The 19,097-nt window shown below is 39.7% G+C and overlaps 1 protein-coding gene across 6 annotated transcripts in view; it reads left to right on the top strand.

Moving 5' to 3' along the window:
- The window catches only part of FBXW7 (F-box and WD repeat domain containing 7), a 179,490-nt gene extending 165,430 nt beyond the window's left edge, over positions 1-14,060 (top strand). For 5 of the 6 annotated variants that reach the window (XM_082051427.1, XM_082051426.1, XM_082051425.1 and 2 more), the window contains 6 exons: positions 519-655; positions 2,240-2,353; positions 5,410-5,591; positions 6,644-6,869; positions 10,815-11,025; positions 12,012-14,060. In XM_082051427.1, the coding sequence (XP_081907553.1) occupies positions 519-655; positions 2,240-2,353; positions 5,410-5,591; positions 6,644-6,869; positions 10,815-11,025; positions 12,012-12,280 (1,139 nt within the window). In that variant the 3' untranslated portion in view covers positions 12,281-14,060. Of the gene's footprint in view, positions 1-518; positions 656-2,239; positions 2,354-5,409; positions 5,592-6,643; positions 6,870-10,814; positions 11,026-12,011 lie in introns of those variants that run through there. The other variant, XM_082051430.1, reaches the window with a different exon arrangement.
- Positions 14,061-19,097: the final 5,037 nt, after the last annotated feature.

The following is a 19,097-nucleotide window of genomic DNA, read 5'->3' as shown; positions in this document are numbered from 1 at the left end:
AGGAGCGAACAGTCCCAAAAACCTACAGCCTTTTGGTTTTAGAAGAGAATTTAAGAGCTCACTAATATTCAAGAGTCAGTGAACCTAAAGGTAATGAAGCTGGGTTACAAGAGAGGAGGACTGCTGACCTTCACTTTCTGAAGGGTTGCAAAATGAGTATACAAGTGGTTATGGAGCTTGTTGGACGATACCCATTTGAGGACAACGTTCTGCTGCGTTGCCTCAGAAAGAGGAATCCAAAACCCAAGCTGGTAGGCAGCCATCAAGGAATGATGAACTAGAGTGTGTTCAGCCGTGACTATGGTAATGATGATGCTTAAGCAAGAAGGAAGGACATCGTGTGAAGTGCTGGGGAGCAGGCGGTGTCACCGGCACAAACGGCAATACCAGCGTTGTTATGTCAACACAGTGTTTGATGTCTGTGGCCATTGCAGAACTCCGGGAGGGAGAGAAGTTGTTTTCTTTGGGATGGCCTCATCTTTCCCCCTCTGTTTTTTTTTTTTTTTAATTAATTTTAGGGATTGATGAGCCATTACATATCAAGCGGAGGAAAGTAATCAAACCAGGCTTTATACACAGTCCGTGGAAAAGCGCCTACATTAGACAACACAGGATTGATACCAACTGGCGGCGAGGAGAACTGAAATCGCCTAAGGTGAGTTTCTGAGCTCTGTGCATGGGGCCATGAACAAAGCAGGATCAACGCCTAGGTTATTTTTTTTTTCTTTGGACAAGCCAGACTATCCACGCACAAAAAGCAACGGATCGTTACAGGAAAAAAATAATTTGTATTTCAGCTTACCCTGGGTTTAAATTAATTTCTGAGCACCATACTAGCAAATGAAAATGCGATTCTTCATACGGCAGAATTCTTTCACTGCTGTTCTAAAAATTTCTGTACAGTTTGGTGAATCCCTGTGCATACACCAGTGTCTCTGAGACAGATAGTCTCAGAAACTTGATTGGAAGTACTTATCTTTAAAATTAAACATAACAGACATATATATGTATGTATTTGTAGAGCTGGGTCACGTCACAACATAAAAATAATGCACAACTATTCTGTGATCGTTTCATGCTTTATCTTTATACATGTTCTTCTAAATTGAGCAGCACAAGACAATACCTTCATTCTGTGTTAAGATTTTGGGCTGGGGTTACTCAGATTCTTTAATGACATTGTAAAATAAAATAGCAACTGTCTAATGAAACCTGGTATTGAACAAGCAGTCGGAAATGTGAAGAAAACCCATATTCATAGCCTTTTAAGGTTTTAAGGCAATGTGCTTGTTTTCTTCATTACTGTACAACAAAATAATAAAAATAAGGACGGAAAAATTCCCATGGAAAACCTATGGCTGTATCCTGCTGTTTATTTGGCCGTGACTTATGTATGTCTCTGGCAACAGCTCTGTATTTCTTGCCTTGATACGCCACATCAAGTCATGTTGGAATTATTATTAAAATTACAGCCTCAGGCTTTGTCCAAATGCCCCTTTCATTTCAATGAACATCTTGAAAAGTGTTCAGATATCTTAAATAAAAAATTCCTCATTGTATGTATTCTGATAAGGATTTTTTTTGCCGTATTGCAGTAAAATATACTGAATTGCAGTATTTTTCCCAAATCGAGCATTGAAAATCCCACCTCTATAAAGCAACATTCCAATCCACGTTGCCAGCACGTTAAATTAATCGCTTTTGTTTGTATTTAATTGAGTTGACAGTTTTCTAGTTTTTTTTACTTTGGTGCTGCTTGGCATTTAATAGATTACAATGCTTGGTTGGCGAGGAGGAAAAAAGATATAGTCAGCCTTGACCACCAAAATACAAATATGCAGCAAATAATACAACCCCATCCTTTTTGTTCAAGATGGTAACAGCTCTTAAAAGGTAAAAGTAACTGAACTCAAAAATAATGAGATGGAATAACTGCAGAGGAACTGAGCAATGTCCAGTTCCTAATTGAGCCGCTGTTATTGGTGATGTGCACTCATGCTGACTGCAGTGTGCTGGCTGAGCAACGTGGGATCGCTCCGCGGAGGAAGGAAAATACCTCCTTTGGTCCCAGCTGGCGGTAAATTAGACTCGACACGCAGGATTAAGGGGGCCGCCTTATTATTGAAGCAAGTCTAGCATTTTATAGTTTATGAATCAGAAGAGCACTTTGTTTCTCCCGCTTCTCTCTGATCTCCTGTGTTGAATTGTGACTGTATGTTTTCATGTTCTTTATCGCCAGGTGCTCAAGGGCCACGATGACCACGTGATCACTTGCCTTCAGTTCTGCGGGAACCGAATAGTGAGTGGCTCTGATGACAACACGCTGAAAGTGTGGTCAGCGGTGACAGGCAAGGTAAGGCAGCTATTTTGCTGAATTCCTTAGGAAATGAGCTACAGGTAGAGCACTGGTACTTCAGACGGAGCGCTTTGCAGCTGTCTGGTGCAGGAATCGGCAAATGCCCGCTAAACATGGGGGTCATCTTTGCCTACGCAGAAACTAGTCTGGTTCAGAAAAGTCACCGTGATGCGAAATTGCAATGCTGTTTATGTTACCATTCGCATGCATCTGTGTTCTCTTGGCAATTCTGCTATTCTTGTGGAGTCGTTTGTGACATGGATTCTAAAGAATTTGGACTGATATGTTACTTTATCTTCCTTAAAGTTTAATTTAGCCTCTTTTGCCCCTCTGGATCTTACTTTCTCACTTGTCTTATAGCATTTTTTCTGGTGTTTTCAAGTTATTGAAATGGGGTGTTCATCCTACTGGCTCTGATTTCAAATAGATTTTGTTTTTCTTTCTAAGCTACTATATTGCTGAGCCACCAAGGAAAAAAAAAAGTAACTTGCTTTAGGTTTAAATATTTCCTACTAAATTAGATCCAGCTCAGGCAGGAATTTAATAAGGTTCAATAATTTAATTCTGGCTTAGAGAAGCAAAACAATACGTGCAATCAAAAAGACAGTACTGAACATTTCACTCATGTTAGAACATCACAGCTACTCAGCACCCAGGTTTTTTTGTTTTAAAGTGACTGCTCCAAGGATACAGAAGAGGCCTTAGGGAACCAGTACTTTTTCCTTCTAGACTGGTATTTTTTGTGCGTACTTGGCTTTGTTTTAATGAAACAGTTATGTGAACAGGACAGCTATTGAGGATAACATGTTTAAGATGTTAAAGGTATCCACGCTATAACGTTAAAGCTGAATGTATTAAGCATTCGTGTTTGCATACCTAGAAGATCCTTGATGGGCTTGGAAGTACAACTGTGGGGAATAACAAAATTAAAAGCAATAGGCAGCCTCACCCTGCCTCTCTTGGCTTCCCTACAACAAACGGTCTAATGAAGGAACCCAGATTGAAATTTACAGGTTTTTTTAAATTGAAAAGAGCACCCTAAACTCAAAAGAAAAATACTTTCTTTGTTCGTACTTCCGTCTCAAAAGCAAAATATTCCTTTAAATATATACAATTGATCATAGGAGCATGCCTTTACAGTTCCTGCTTAGTGATTTTTTGAAAGTAATTACAAAGCCTAGTGTGCCTATTTACCCCAAACCAGAGAGCCAGAAATAGTATATGAAAGATGGAAGGGTGCTGTATCAGCCCTTGTGCTTACTGACACTGAAGAATTAATAAAATAAAACAACCCTAAAGGTTGGTTTGTGCAAATGAACATGACTAAATCATTCCCTTGACAGATGTAAAGCCCAAAATAAGGATTCTGTGTCCTTACTTCTTTAGAAGGATGATTTCTTAAAATATGAGCAAATCAGTTGAAATTTAAAAAAAAGCAAAACAGGAACTGTGAAAGTCAGTAACAGCTATGAATTGAAAAAGATGGATTTGCTAGCAGTGAATTAAGCCAGGAGCCAGGAACTGCAGAGGACTGCTAAAAAATGTTAAAGGGCAAGAAATCTATGTACAGCAAAAAAAAAGCAGGCATTTCCAAGGAGGTTAGAAAGAGCAGGATATTAACAACAGAAATTAGTATACTGTCACTGATGCAGAAAAAAAAATAGTTATTTTGGTAGAAAATTCATGTGATGGAAATACACCACACAGTGATAATACAGCATTTCAGCAGAAACTCGCAGGATGTTAAACAACTACCAAAGTTATGTTTTTGTTACTGCAGTTGGGCCAGATAATCTGTATTTGATGACTTTTTTCTAAAGTAATCTGTGGGGATAAATTTGGTGTTTTTTCAGAAGATATGAGCACAAGATCCACAGGATGGCCAGACGGCTAAAATGCATCAATATTTATATGCAGTAAACTATAAGACACTATTTAGGATACATTATCTCAGATAAAAAATACTGGACTACGTCAAGAGGAGTCACCTAACAGTTAAAGGAAGGCCACGGCAATTAATGCCACTTAGCATTAAGTTACAGGAAAAGAGATCATCAAACGGTCTTGACCTCTTTTCTCATGCAGTTACAGGTTTGACTGATAAAAATAATAGTGCAGAAATAGATGGCTATATGCACTGCAAGACTGTATCCCCATGACATGACAGAAGAAAATAGAGCAATGCAAAAATCAACATGGCACATATTTAAATGGGTTAGAAAGTGGGTAATTATAGAGATCATGTTGTTAATGTAAATGCAGAATCTTCATGGAGCATCTTTCTGGAGGGGTCTTGCAAGGATCTCTTCTTGTCTGTGCTAATTAGCACTTATTGCTGCCTGGTGAGAAAGCACATATAGTCGTTATTCGTAAGAAACACAGGCTGAGAGACAGAGACAAGTCATTGTTCCAGAGTGACGGAGGCTTTAGAGAAGTGGGTGTGAGCAAACACTGTCTGTGCGTGGTGAGAAATCCTGTTGTACGTTTGGGATCAAAGAAGGTAGGCAGCGCTTTTGTAGTGTGGGGTTCTCTCCCGGCCAACAGGAAAGTCTAAAAAAGGCTTGAAATGTGATTTTGCAATATTGATGCTGTAGCTACAGCTTACAGAATGCAAAGTTTCTTGGATAAACAAACAGAAAAATAGGAGTATATGGTTTATAGCTTAGTGGTAAAACTACTAAGTGAATGTGCTCTCCAGTTCTAACATGGATGCTTCAAAAAGCTATTAGAAAACCTGCAGTGACTCAGAAAAATGGCAGGAAGATGACTCAAGGCTGCAAAACATGCCCTGTATTGAGAAATTTGGAAAGACATTTTAGTTTATCAAGGGAAAGATTACAGGGAGAATTCCTCATCGTTGAAGTACCAACAATGGACAGAGAAATTTGATGAGTATTTTCTAAAAGGTGGGATTTTTTAGTTCAGTCACAAAGCTGTCTCCAGGTGTCTTCTGGCTCTTGCTATGAGAGACTACTCTTACCTCCTAGATTACTTTTTCTTAAGTTCCATTTGACTCTGTCGAAAGGGTAACTAAGCAAAACGTTTCTTTCCAGTGTTTGAGAACACTGGTTGGGCACACAGGCGGAGTCTGGTCATCACAGATGAGGGACAACATCATCATCAGTGGATCTACAGACCGAACGTTGAAAGTCTGGAACGCTGAGACTGGCGAGTGTATCCACACCCTGTACGGACACACCTCTACTGTGCGCTGCATGCATCTCCACGAGAAGAGGTGAGGCTTTGTCCACAGCTACAGCCGCCGTTCGGCTGGCAACACACACCTGTGCTCGCAGAAAATGCCTGTTCAACTTGGGTACTTCATCCAGCATTGAGTGAAATACAAACCAGGCGAAGCATTCACTCTAAACTGCATCAATCAACACAAGGGAGGAGATGATTAATAGCAGAAAAGGCATGAGTGCTAATTAAAGAACAGAGAATTGAGTCATGTCCTTTATAAAGGCACATTCTGTGTTATTTCAAAACTAATTCTTTGTTATGCTGTGATCCCACACTCTGAATAATTTCTCCTTTTTGTCAATGCTATGAACTTTTACTCATTTTACAGAATTACTTTCTGTCGTCACTGCAGTATTTTATTAAAATTTTAACTGATTATATAATCATTTCTGCAATAGTAAACCACGCCTTGATTCAATGAACACTGGCAAAGCACCTTGACTTTGCTGTGGTATGGAGCTGGACAGTGCCTCTTCCTTGCATTTCTTCTTTTTTGAAGAATTATGAGATGTTATTTTCATCAACTCCATTAATATTAATTCCTTCTCATTTCTGTTCTTGCCTAAAGCTTTTAAAAGTATAAACTGAAAAAATCAAGCAAAACAACAGTTACTTTATTAAAACTTCTAAAGATCTTGTTTAATTGTTACAATAAGTTAACTCAGTCTTTAGAACAGAATGCTCATAGCATTGGCTTAAGCTCAGCATATTCATCATAAGCTTTCATAGTTAGATTCAACAGCCCCCTTCATTTCTTACGGCATCATTTTGCTGTTCAGGAGTGAAGTGCCTTTCTAAATACTGATTGCTCACTATAGCAAATAGATGGATCGTAAGGAGGCGGGTAGCACAAGAAAGAAAAATGCGCAAGTCATTTGCAACCCTGATTGAAATATCATGCCAAACCAGATCTTTGCTGGATAGTGGACAATTGCTATCTAATGTCCCACATTAAAACTCTTAACTGGTTTATACCTGAGTCTAATTGTTTTAATATTTTTATGTCCAATACTAAGTACAGGGGGGGTTTTCTTGTTCCTCCAGAGTGGTCAGTGGGTCACGAGATGCTACACTGAGAGTCTGGGACATAGAGACGGGCCAGTGTTTACACGTTCTGATGGGCCATGTAGCTGCAGTTCGGTGCGTTCAGTATGACGGCAGAAGGGTTGTAAGTGGTGCATATGATTTTATGGTCAAAGTGTGGGATCCGGAGACAGAGACCTGTCTGCACACGCTGCAAGGGCATACTAACAGAGTCTACTCATTACAGGTATGTGATTTTTATCTCCTGCTTTAGTTTCCTTAAGTAACACTGTAGGATGGTCTGTTTCACGTTGTTTATTAAATTGTGGGTACCGACTCTAAAATTATACAGGCCACAAGAATATAGAAGCATTTGTGGTATTCCCCTGTTCCATTTTGTTACACTAGTTACATGTTGTCTTAATTTAGAGACTAAGATTTTTTTAGATTTTTTTTTTTTAAAGCACCCAATACAATAAAGCCCAAATCTCTATACCAGCAAGGTAAGTAGTTTTCTGGGTTATTGAGTTGTTTGGTTGGGGTTTCTTTGAAACCTTGCTTGTATTTTGGAGCTATGGTTTTGGTTTCCCAAAGAAGTTCCAGTGGTATTATTTGAAATAAATCAGATTATATAGTAATTGAAAATGCACTAAAAAACCCACTGGATTAATGTTCTGAATGATGCAGAACTATTTATCCTTAGTTTGTAGTTCTATCTTCCAGTTCTAAACTGTAATTCCCAGGAAGGCTGAACCTAAAATTTTAATACTCCAGTGTCAATCTCCAGCCTTCTACTTCCTCTTCCCTGAGCAGAAGCCAGATCTACAACTGCGAGGCTTTGTCCACAGAGACATGTTCCTGTAGATGCAGATTACTGTGGTCCTGCTCTGTGGCAAGGCTGGATTCCCCACCAGGCACCCACCTGACCAGCAGAACTGTGCTGGTAAAGATACACACAGACTCAAGTAGACTTTTCTTACCTTTTACTAACCCAAAAGATCATCATGTTCATTCATAGAGTGAAAGCATCACTTCCAGGCGTTGAAAGGCGAAATAAATTAATTTCATGCTTGTGCCTGTTCTCACCACAATCTGGCAGGACTTGAAAAAGAAGTTTACAAAGACCATTCAAATTCGGGAAATTGCATTCAGCTTGTAACTACTCTGGTTTGTGGCTCAGAAAGGGAAGCATAGTGCTAGAGACATTCTTCATAAATGCTTTCATCATAAGGTATCACTTGCCATAATAGGTTACATATGAACAAAATACCTAATTGGTTTCCTTTCGCAAAATATGTGGTTAAATTTACCAAAAATCTCAAGCCTTTCTCTTAAATTCATATGCTGAGGAGGATTCGCTGGACAAGCAGCAAGTTAAAAATGCTGTACTACCTGCCTATCTCTTAAAAATATGCCAAAGGCTGGATTTCATCGAGTGCAGTTTGGGAACAGTGTATGTTATTCTGCTTTATCTTCACCAGTGGCTCTTGTCTTTGCTTATTGAGTATTCATGTCTCACTTGGCTACTGTAGTAATAATGCATCAAATAACTGGGTTTATGTTGCACACACTGATACTATTCGCACCTTGTAAATGAAACTTGGTATTCTAAAACAAATTTCTGAGGGACAGGAGGCTACAGGTGCTTACAGTTTTAGGAAGTCTTGAAGTTTATAAACCATATGGAATACAGCTAATTTGCAGGAGAGGGGGAGGAATTCAACATTTCTTATGTCAGTCTGGTTTGGTTCTGTTTAGGAAAAAAACAAACATTGTGTAGTATTTCCAGCCAGCCAGTCTGGTGGGCTACTTAGCACTCCTTGTCCTTTATCTGAACTCAAATTGTTCACATCTCTTTTGAAAGCAGGGTGCCCAAAACAGGATGCAAAATTCTAGTCAAAGTCTTATCAATGCCTAGGAGAAAGTTATTTTACATGCCTTATATAGCATACCCCTATTTCAGATACTACAGTGTCTTTTTTACTGTATTATTTTCCCCAGAAATGCAATGTAGACAGCAGATAAACAGCCTGTATGTGTCAGTTGCTCTGTACATTCTTTTGAACCGAGGTGCCATGCTCAACCAGGTTTGACTGTAGAGATTCAAGATGTCCAAGATGTTTTCTGCAGCTTTTATAAAAAGAACCAGTCTCAAATAGTTGAGTTCCCTTAATTGGTTCTTTCTTCACCATTATTAGATACCAGTCAGTCCTCATGGACAAGCAGTGTGGCACTGCCCTAGCTGTAACAAAGACTCCTGCCCAGCCATCCTTCTCCCTGGCTGCAGCTGCACCTTCATTCATCATTCCCTGCCAAGCTCAGGTCTTCACAATTTTCACTTGAATTTTACACTCTTTGCTTTGGATCAGTTCTACCATTTCAAATGTCACCTAAATCCTAATGAAAGTACTAAATACCACACCCACCCCCAAGCTCTTTCGACTGTCTCTAATAAAGCTGTGAATAAAGTTCTGAACAGGATGGTATCCCTGAGTCAAATTTGCCTCCCTCTTTGTGAAAATACAAACAAGGCATCTGCTGTTTCACGTGGCTTTTTACTCAGTCACAGAAAAAGCTCATATTGGTTAAGATCATTTTCCCACAAATCTGTTTGCTGCTACTTACTGCATTACTGAGGGCTTACAACCAGATAGATTATTTGTTAGTTCCTTCTAGAAACTGAAGTTAGGCTAACCAATCCATAATTCCCCATCTCCCGTCATCATCTCCTTCAATAAGAAAATAATTGTATTTGCCATCTGAAACTTGGCTGTCTTCCATGAGTTCTCAAAGATCACAGCAGATGTCTCTGAGTTTGTATTAAAACAACTTGCCTTGTGAGTTTATTTCCCCCCATTCCAGCAGAAGTTTGTACTCAGTTGACAGTGGTGTTTGTGCTGTGAGTCTCTGCTCCGAGGGCTGCGGACTGAAGTTAAATATAATAGTTAAAAAGTTAAATATAATAGCTGGTCTCACTTGGTGTTTCCTTCACACTAAGCATGCATAAGCTTTTTAAGTTTGGCCTTCCTCTTGTTGATTTGTTTTGTGGGTTTTTTTTTTTTTTTTTTTTGCTTGTGTGGGTTTTTTGCGTTGTTTTTTTTCTTACCGAATAGTGTTTGATCATCCTTAATGGTTCTTGCTAGTTTTATCTTGTTTTGTGCCCTGCCTTTCTGATTTTGGCCCAGCGTGCTCTTTTAAACACATCTATTGATCTAGTTTCTACTTTTTGTACAATTCCTTGTGTTTTAGCCAAGTGGGTCTTGGTAATTTACTACACTTCCTATCTTTCCTTTACATGAGGACAGTTTGTGTCCTTAAGAAAGTGCCAACTCCCCTGAACTCTTCTTCCCCTCAGAGAATAGATACATAAAAACCTCATGGGAAGGAAGTCTCCATTTATTGAAGTATTCCTCCTTGAAGCCCACTGGTTTTATTCTACTACTCTTTTCCCTTCCTTTTTTGAGAATCCTGAACACTTATGTCATTGTCACTATCACTCAAGTTACGTTCCATCTTGAAATTCTCAACATGTTCAGTCCTCTTGGTCAGAAGTGTCTCATCTCTCAGCTGATTCCTCTCCATGGTCTACATATTTTTATAAATATGTCCAGAAAAATCCAAGAAACTCTGGATATCTGTGGTAGCCTGTGTACTTTTCCCAACAATGACTATGAAGTTAAAGTTCCTTACTGCATACAATTCTGACTATAAAATGGCTAAATCCAGTGTTTTTCAATTCCATTCCTTCCATTTTCCTGTGTTTTGGCTTTTGTTAGATGATTCTAGATTAATGTTGTTGCCCTTCTCCAGCTTCAAGTCCCTCTGACTTGTGAAAAGCTTTGGCTTGTTAACATCTGTTTTAGGAAAGCAACGTTCTCTTACCATCACATGCTGCAGTACAGACAGGATTCTGTTGTGTTCAAGAGAGCTGAATTATATTATATTCTGCTCAAAACCGTGTGCCTCACAGACCATCTCTTCAACAGGACTAGCACTCACCATGAATCGCCTGCTCTGATACCAAATGTGGCCATCTCTACTTGGACCGAATTCTTGCTTGGTCATTCAGTTTCTGAATACATATATATATAGAGAGAGAGAGTATCTAATGTTGCAGTTAGTGAATCAAATGCTTAATGGCCTTTGTAAGATCCTAGTGTAATTGTTTGTAATAGATTTGCCTTTCTTGTAGTTTGATGGTGTCCATGTGGTGAGTGGATCTCTCGACACTTCCATCCGGGTTTGGGATGTGGAGACGGGCAACTGCATTCACACGCTGACAGGCCACCAGTCTCTCACCAGTGGAATGGAACTCAAGGACAATATACTCGTGTCTGGGAATGCCGATTCTACAGTCAAAATCTGGGACATTAAAACAGGACAATGTTTACAGACATTGCAAGGTGAGCTTAAACTACCTTCATGTAAATCAAACTGCCTGTGGTAATTACACTGCAGATTCACACAAAAAAAAACCCAAGCACAGACCACTTACAACTTCAGTATTTTTCTGATGACAGCTGTATGATCTTTCTCTGAATTAGAAGAACAAAATCTATTTAATCTAGTCTATTCAAATCACTTGCCTGTTATGAAAGGCAGATGGTCTGGACTGATAGCAATTTGCTATGGGTACATTAGCCTAATAGGCCACAGAAATATGTAGGAAATGACATCTCAAAACAGACATTCAACGTATTTATTTAGGTGTCACTTGGATGTTTCCAAGCCTACTGATTAATTGCATCAGGAGGCAAAGTACACTGTCTGTTGCAATAAATCAAGAGAAATGAGTGGAAGATGTTTTCTTTCTTTCAGTAAGAAGAAAGATTTCCATTGTGGCAGTTGTCACTCAGGCATTGTGCACACAAACATGTTGTTTTGTTTCCCCTCACAAAAAACCATCTTAAGTTGTTCCTGTACATCATATGCAGCATCTCTGGCTGGAGCAGAAAATTAAATTTCACTGTAAAGCAAACTGCTGTTTTAACAGTATATATTTATATGTCAATATAGAACTGTCAATATTTACTGATAATTGCTCAGTAACACTTCAGAAGAACTTGGAGACAAACACAGTGTTCATCTCATTCTGGATGGTTAAGTTCATTTTCATGAATGTCCTGTCCATGTGCACACTTGCCCCACTGGTTATATGCAACCAAACCAGATCACTGTACCACAGAAGGAAATACGGGGGGATTTTTCTATACCTGCATTTACTTTTTGAAAGCACAGCAAGGCTTCTGTGCCTCTTAATGCACAAAACCTGAGTTAATGCATCTAGGTAAAAAAAAGCTGTATGCAGATAGCTAGGTATTTATTTTATATGCAGTGCTGACATTGCTTTCCAATGACAAATAAAAATGCTTTTGGTTTACTGTTACAGGTCCCAACAAGCATCAGAGTGCTGTGACCTGTTTACAGTTCAACAAGAACTTTGTAATTACCAGCTCAGATGATGGGACTGTAAAACTTTGGGACTTGAAAACGGGTGAATTTATCCGAAATTTAGTCACATTGGAGAGCGGGGGAAGTGGAGGCGTCGTGTGGCGGATCAGAGCTTCTAACACAAAGCTGGTGTGTGCAGTTGGAAGCCGCAACGGGACTGAGGAAACAAAGCTGCTGGTGTTGGACTTTGACGTGGATATGAAGTGAAGGGCAGAAAGATGAATTTGTCCAAACGTGTAGACGATGTTCTCCTTTCCCTCCCCCCGAAAAAAAAAAAAAAAAGAAAAAAAAAAAAGAAAAAAAAGAAAGAAAAAGGAAAAAAATCCCTTTCCTTGGTGGTGCAGGATGTTGGCTTGGGGCAACAGATCCTAAAGACCTACAGACTACGAAGGAGAAGACAAAGATGACAAACTATAACTGACAAGAGAGGCATTTGCTGTCTCGTCACATAAAAAGGCTACACTTTTGACCGGGGCAGCTTTGCAAAAATACGACTTCGGAAATGAAACCAGGTGCAATTATTTCTTTACTTTCCTCCAACTGCTCTTGGAGCAATTTGGAGGCAAAAAAAAAAAAAGTTACCGTTCTTGTTAACAGGTTATTTTACCACAAAGCTCTTGAAAGAAGCTGCCCGGGCAAGTCTGCTGGCGCAGCCCCCGGCCAGCGGGTCCCGGCAGCCCCTCCAAGCAACGCGCTCCCCCCGGCCCCACTGGGGCAGGGGCTGGGGCGGACGCCCTCCAGCCGGCCCTTCCAACCTCTACCAGCAGTCACTGGTTGACTTTCAAAAACTAGAGAGCATCTGTAATGAAAACACAAAAACAAAAGAGTCCATTCCTGGTGTGGAAAAGCTAAAATATTACTGTGAATTGTTTTGTACAGTTTTATCAGAGCTTTTTCTTTTTTTTTTTCTTTTATTCCTCTTTTTTTTTTGCCAACCATTGCCAATGTCAATCACAGTATTAGCCTCTGTTTAATCTACTTACTGTTGCTTCCATCTACACTCTTCAACGCATAAGTTGCTCTGAGGTGGCAAGTTGTCCTGGGTTTTGAGAGTCCTCTGATGGATTTAATTCGCAATGCTGGTGCTAGAAGTAGGTCTTCAATTACGGGATTGTTGTCCCACCCCTGTACTGTATTCCCAGTGGCCAAACTTATTTATGCTGCTAAATGAAAGAAAGAAAAGCAAATTATTTTTTTTTAATTTTTTTTCTGCTGTGACGTTTTAGTCCCAGACTGAATTCCAAATTTGCTCTAGTTTGGTTACAGAAAAAGACTTTTTGCCACTGAAACTTGAGCCAACTGTGCCTCTAAGAGGCTGAGAGTGGAAGAGTTTCAGACAATTAAGAGTGAAGTTTGCCTGCAAATAAAGAATTGAGTGTGTGTGCAAAGCTTATTTTCTTTTTTTCTGGGCAAAAATTAAAACACATTCCTTAGAACAAAGCTATTGCAGCCTGTTCTGTGGGGAAATTTTTCTTTGTGAGGGCTGTGGTGAATGGAATGAACATACATTAAAAAAAACTGACAAAATTTTTAAAAAATATTATAAAATACAAAAATGAAAATAAAGTTGCTGGTCAGTCTTAGTGTTTTACAGTATTTGAGGAAAAAAAACAACAGCTGTTACAGTTATTGCTGGGAGGAACTGACAGAGCAAAAACTTCGGTTTTTGTAAACATGTCACATGAAACAAAATGAGAAAGGAAAGAGTCAAATGGTTTGCCTCATTCTCCAAGAGCCACAACTCAAGCTGAACTGTGAAAGTGGTTTAACACTGTATCCTAGGCGATCTTTTTTCCTCCTTTTTTTTTTTGTTTTATTTATAGTCTGATTTAAAACAATCAGATTCCAGTTGGTTAATTTTAGTTATGTAACAACCTGACATGTTGGAGGAAAACAACCTTTAAAGGGATTGTGTCTATGGTTTGATTCACTTAGAAATTTTATTTTCTTATAACTTAAGTGCAATAAAATGTGTTTTTTCATGTTAGTTTGTCTTTTTTTATTTTCCCCCATTTCTAGTTAACTTAATATCATATATCCTACAAAGGCTAAATTAGGTCAAGTTGCTCATCTTACTGGTAGATGCTAAACTATGTCGCAGGACGTTTTATGTAACGCTTCCACAAACAGGTGCGCGAGTGTCTTCCCTTCAGTTCCCGTATAGGATTTGTCACGTGGGCTTCGAGAAACATGCAGGAAAGCCCATTAGCTTCCTGGCACTAGAATATGGCAGGATTTGACTCCGGAGGGGTTGGCTATAAAAAGTTGCTCAAGTACATAAAATCTTCCGCTAGCATCTTGTAACTGCATCTTAAATTGAAATCTGATATTTATTATTTATGGATTTCAATCAATTGATTGCAGTCTGACAAGAGAGAATAAGTAAGTCCATAAATACAACCAAAATCAAAGGTAGGTTTGTAGGTGAGCTTGAAATAAAGCCTAACGAAGAAAGAATAAAACCTCACATCATTCCAGCTCAGTCCAACAGCAGTTTTATCAGTGCCCTGAAACCAAGGTAAGTCATCAGCTGTCTCAGAAACTCACCGCTTGGGTGGCAGGTTTTCTCTCAGATCTCCTTGACCAGAATCATTGTTCTCTTCTGTGCAAGAATCTTCTGTCAGGGCACAGCATTTACTTGTGACAGTTTTCCCTGTAGAAAACTCATTACAAGAAAAACCCAAAACACTAAAAGAGAAAATACGTGGATGGAGAAGAAAAATATTTACATAGTTATACCGTATCTTTGACTATGCTATTCAAATGTAGTTCAAATCCCTACATTATGCAAAACAAGCCATGCTGAAGGATCACGCTTCCATCTGGCCTCTGGAGATTAAAAAGCCATACAAAATGACTGAGCAGCTACAAATCGTAAAAATCTGTTCATTGAGTTGGTGTTTAAAGAAAAAAAAATTGCAGCAAGCACTAACATTAAAAAGCTATGATGCTCTCAGTATTTATGTAAAAACAATTAAAAAGCTAATCCTCTCCCAAAATGAGAGTGAAGGATTGGCAGGACTTCATGTTATTCTGCTGAGGACGCTGGCCAGGACTCAGGCCCCCATGACAGAAGGTACGTCAGTCTGCACTGAACTACTCGTGAGAGGGGATGCAAATAGAGGGGTAAAAAATATGAATATTTAATGCAGGGAACACAGCAATAGCTTTTAAGATTATGTAATTTTCTTCCATGATGTGTAGAAATTGCAACAACATATTTTCAAAGAGCAAAGGCGCTGGCCTGACAGCACAGGAGAATGAGGGATTTCTGAGTAACATTGTGCTGGAGGGCAGGAATACAAATGGGGGCAGAAGAGTGAAATGACAGAACAGGAAGACGAAGAACTCCAGATCAGTTCAAGCTGTGTTTAAGAACACTTTAAGCAGCCAATATGACCAGGAGCAAAATGTGCTTAACCTGAATTCAGAAGTTTTCCAGTTGGTGATAGTGTTGGAATTGCACTATCTTATGTTCAAATCAATGCAGAATAACTTGAACAAGTTAAGCAAACCACATTTACAGCTTACTTCATCCCAGATTCAGGTTAAGAAAAAAAATTATATTGGCTGCAAACTCAAGATATGATAGACTGTCACAATAAATACAAAAAACAACACAGCACTTAAAAATTACTTTTTTTGAAAGGCTTTTTCCCCTTCAATACAACAACTTCCCAAAGTTACTTGTGTTAGTGCTCTAAAGACTTCGATTTGTGAAAAGTCTCTTCAGGTTTGTAGGAGTTGATGTTGCTTATGAGACACTTGAACAACATAGCACAATAAGCAGAAATGTGTTAATTTATTAAACTGACAGCTTTTCAAATGTGGGCCTGTAGTAAACACATCACTTGGAAGAAAATGTTGAAGTAGTTTTTCTTGATTACTCCCTTTATGTTGACACACTCAACATTACATAGTTCTCTTGGTACGAAGTCTCCAGTCTGGCAGCACATGCTCCAATTGAGACTGTTTAGGAAATGTCTTCATTTTGTGTAATTAAATTTTGATTTTAGGGTGGGTGGAGTAGAATTTTTTTTTAATAAAGATATTTAAGAATACTAGTACAAGACTGTAACTGCTTTATGCTGTCAATTCACAGGCACTTTTTGAATCTAGTGCCCTACTCATCGTAGGCTATGTCAAAATATCTGCAGCTATCCTAGAGAGGTAATTAATTTTACTTGCGTTTCTGGCATCTTACCCTCTTGTTTTAATGCTGAGAGTTCCATTTTTTCTTTTTGTTTTAGCTCCAGAAAGAGCTTCCTCATTTTCTCCTGTATCTGAAGCAAAGTCAACAACATTAAAAGTTTTTTTTTTTAAGGTATTACTCTTAGCAGACCTTGATTTTAGCTAGCAATAAGTCAGAACTAGTATTGCCATTTCCTCCAAGAGCCTGTTCCTACAGCCTCAATTTACTTACTCAAGAGAGAAGAGCAGACATTTAACAGCTGTGTCTGCACCAATTTGTAGCTCAGATCAGCAGCTCTCCCAAGAGAGGCCAGCACTGCCTTGAAGCCCACAAAGAGGGTTCCTTCAGGGTGTGACTAAATCCGGAGCAGCTCTCCAGGAGCACACCCCAGGCACTCCAGCAACCACTGGAGCACGTGGGACCAAACCAGAGCTGCTCCAACATCTCAAAGATACATTCATGTGGACATTAGGTCCTCAGGACCAGCAAATTGGTGCTGCAGCTCTGCTCCCACAGCACTAATTGCTAGTGCGGGCATAACCTTCACCAAACCCTCTCCCACAGCAGCCCTGACTCCTGATTCGTAATCAGGAACCAGTTCCCAATCAAACATCAGCAGCAGAAAAACAGAATCTTGCCTGTTACCATTACGGAGCTTTTGCCAGAGGAAAAAGGTTCGGATGCCTTCAGCTCTCTTTCAGTATGCTTATGGAAGGGTTTTTTTTATTAGCTTACGGAATCAACTTTAAAATAAATATAAATCTGTCACTCCTATCAGCAAGTCAACACCTGTATCATTCAGAAAAAGAAATCATTAAATTCTATAATTAGATAAGCAAAACAACTAGATTATAATAATAAAAAAGAAAAACCTGCCAGTCACTGACCAAACAACTCTTAATTACTTTAAGGGTAATATTGAACCACTGAATCTTTAACAAAAGTGGGATTATTTTCTTTCCATCTCCTGCCACTTTATCTATAGCCTTGATCCCTGATACGCAAAGGTACATGTGCCGTGTGATGATGTTTAGTGTTTTATGATGATACATGAGGTTTGTGATCATACATGAAGTATATGATCTATATGATATACACCAGGTTTTTCAAACTTCATCTAAAAATGGCATATACAATTTTTCAAACACCTCTTCAAGCATCAGCGCAGGTTTATAAATACAACAGATGTTTTAGCAAAAGAGCTGTTCCAGATCCCTTCTGAGATAGACAGTCTGACAAAATAGGTGTCACCAAAAAACTGGCAGGCAGTACGGGCCTCTGCTCCCTGCCCAGGCTGCCAGCTGGCCCCGCAGCGCTGCGGTACTTCAGAGACAAGCAATGGCGCGTTGTGCCACCATGAGTACGCACTGCTGAGGGAAAATGCAGCAGCTCTGTGTGACTGCAGCTGCCCAAGAACTGACGGCTTTATGGCCACCGCATTGCTCTAGCCTGGGTGGGACATGAGAGTCCTACAAAATAAACGAGCTAGGACAGCATGTCCCCACCAACTAGAGATGGCAGAAATCATTAATCACAGAGGCTGCCACTCAAGAACTAGGCAGCACAGAAGAATCCAGTGGTATTTCTTATCTACGCACTGCAGAGGACAATGGAAAGTTGGCCAAAGGCATGCTCCAGCTCTCCTCCTCTAGCCTCACCTCTGCCTTGGTTAGATCCAACTTCAGCTACCTGATCGCCACTCACAAGCTGGTTTGGTCCAACCCTACATGGCAGCAACAGTTTTGGTGAAAGGTAAGTTGAGCTATTTGCCCTCTGCCCTCCTGTGCTGCTGGAATCTACACAGTGCTTTCTGCCACTTTCTGCACGAGGACAGCACAAGCTCAGTCCAACACAGAATGCTCCGAAGTAGTATATGAGGATGAAAAGACATTGCTCAGCCCAGAGTGAAAGATTTATCAGTGTTGCTAAAATGATTTCCATCCTGAGTCTAGACTCAAAACAATATCGTAGACCTAGTGCAATTTGGCAAGTTTCAAGTTTATTTCAATTCCTTATTTTTTTTTAGACACAAAGCTTTAATGCCACAAACCTCATCTGGCCTGGGTGTTTCCAAGGCCTGCAAAACAGGCACATCCTAAAAAGCTTCACAGTTTAAGAAGGATCATAAATCCTGTTGCCTATGTTGAGCTGGATTAATATTGACCTATGAAGTTCAGAGAAAAGCAGGTGCAATGAATTTGGGGCTTTTTCTATCCAAGAGATCATCACTGTAAGTCCTACAACAGCCAGTGTGGGGTATTTCATCACCCTCATCAACAAAACACAGGAGTAAACTTTCTTTATGAAGCCTTTGGTCTAGTAATTGAGGACACGACCAACCATGTTAGCTCTGACTTGCATGACCTTCTGTTACCTTGGGCAGGTTGTCTGACGGGAAGATGAATGGAATGGCCCCGACCTCCTCCTCCTGTCTGGCTCCTCACGTCAGCCGGCCAGATGTCGGAGGTGCAGGTTTCGCAGGGTGCTCACGGTGCACTCTTCCAGAGCGCTTTGTTCTTTTAATTTAAAACAGGAAACATGGAATGTAGAAGATCCAAAAACTTCAAAGGCGGTTTTCATTGCCAAAGGAGCTGCATTTCGACTCCACTTCAGTCTCTAGATTAAATATTCAAATCTGACAGTGTGGGAGGATGCTCACACCTTCGAGAGGATTGACAATTTCTATGGGATAGAGGGATTTAGATTAGTTGGCTGTAAATATCAATGTGGCAAACTGAGCAGTACAACTGTTCTGAAATGGGAGTTTTATTTTGAGCTTGGTTTGAAACGAATTTCTAATAATACCACAGCTTTGCAGATACACAAACAATA

The sequence above is a fragment of the Streptopelia decaocto genome, assembly GCF_964273445.1.
Source record: "Streptopelia decaocto genome assembly, chromosome: 4".
Classification (NCBI taxonomy): domain Eukaryota; kingdom Metazoa; phylum Chordata; class Aves; order Columbiformes; family Columbidae; genus Streptopelia; species Streptopelia decaocto.
The sequence above is the reverse complement of the archived record's forward strand: the minus strand, read 5'-3'. Positions and strand labels throughout refer to the sequence as shown.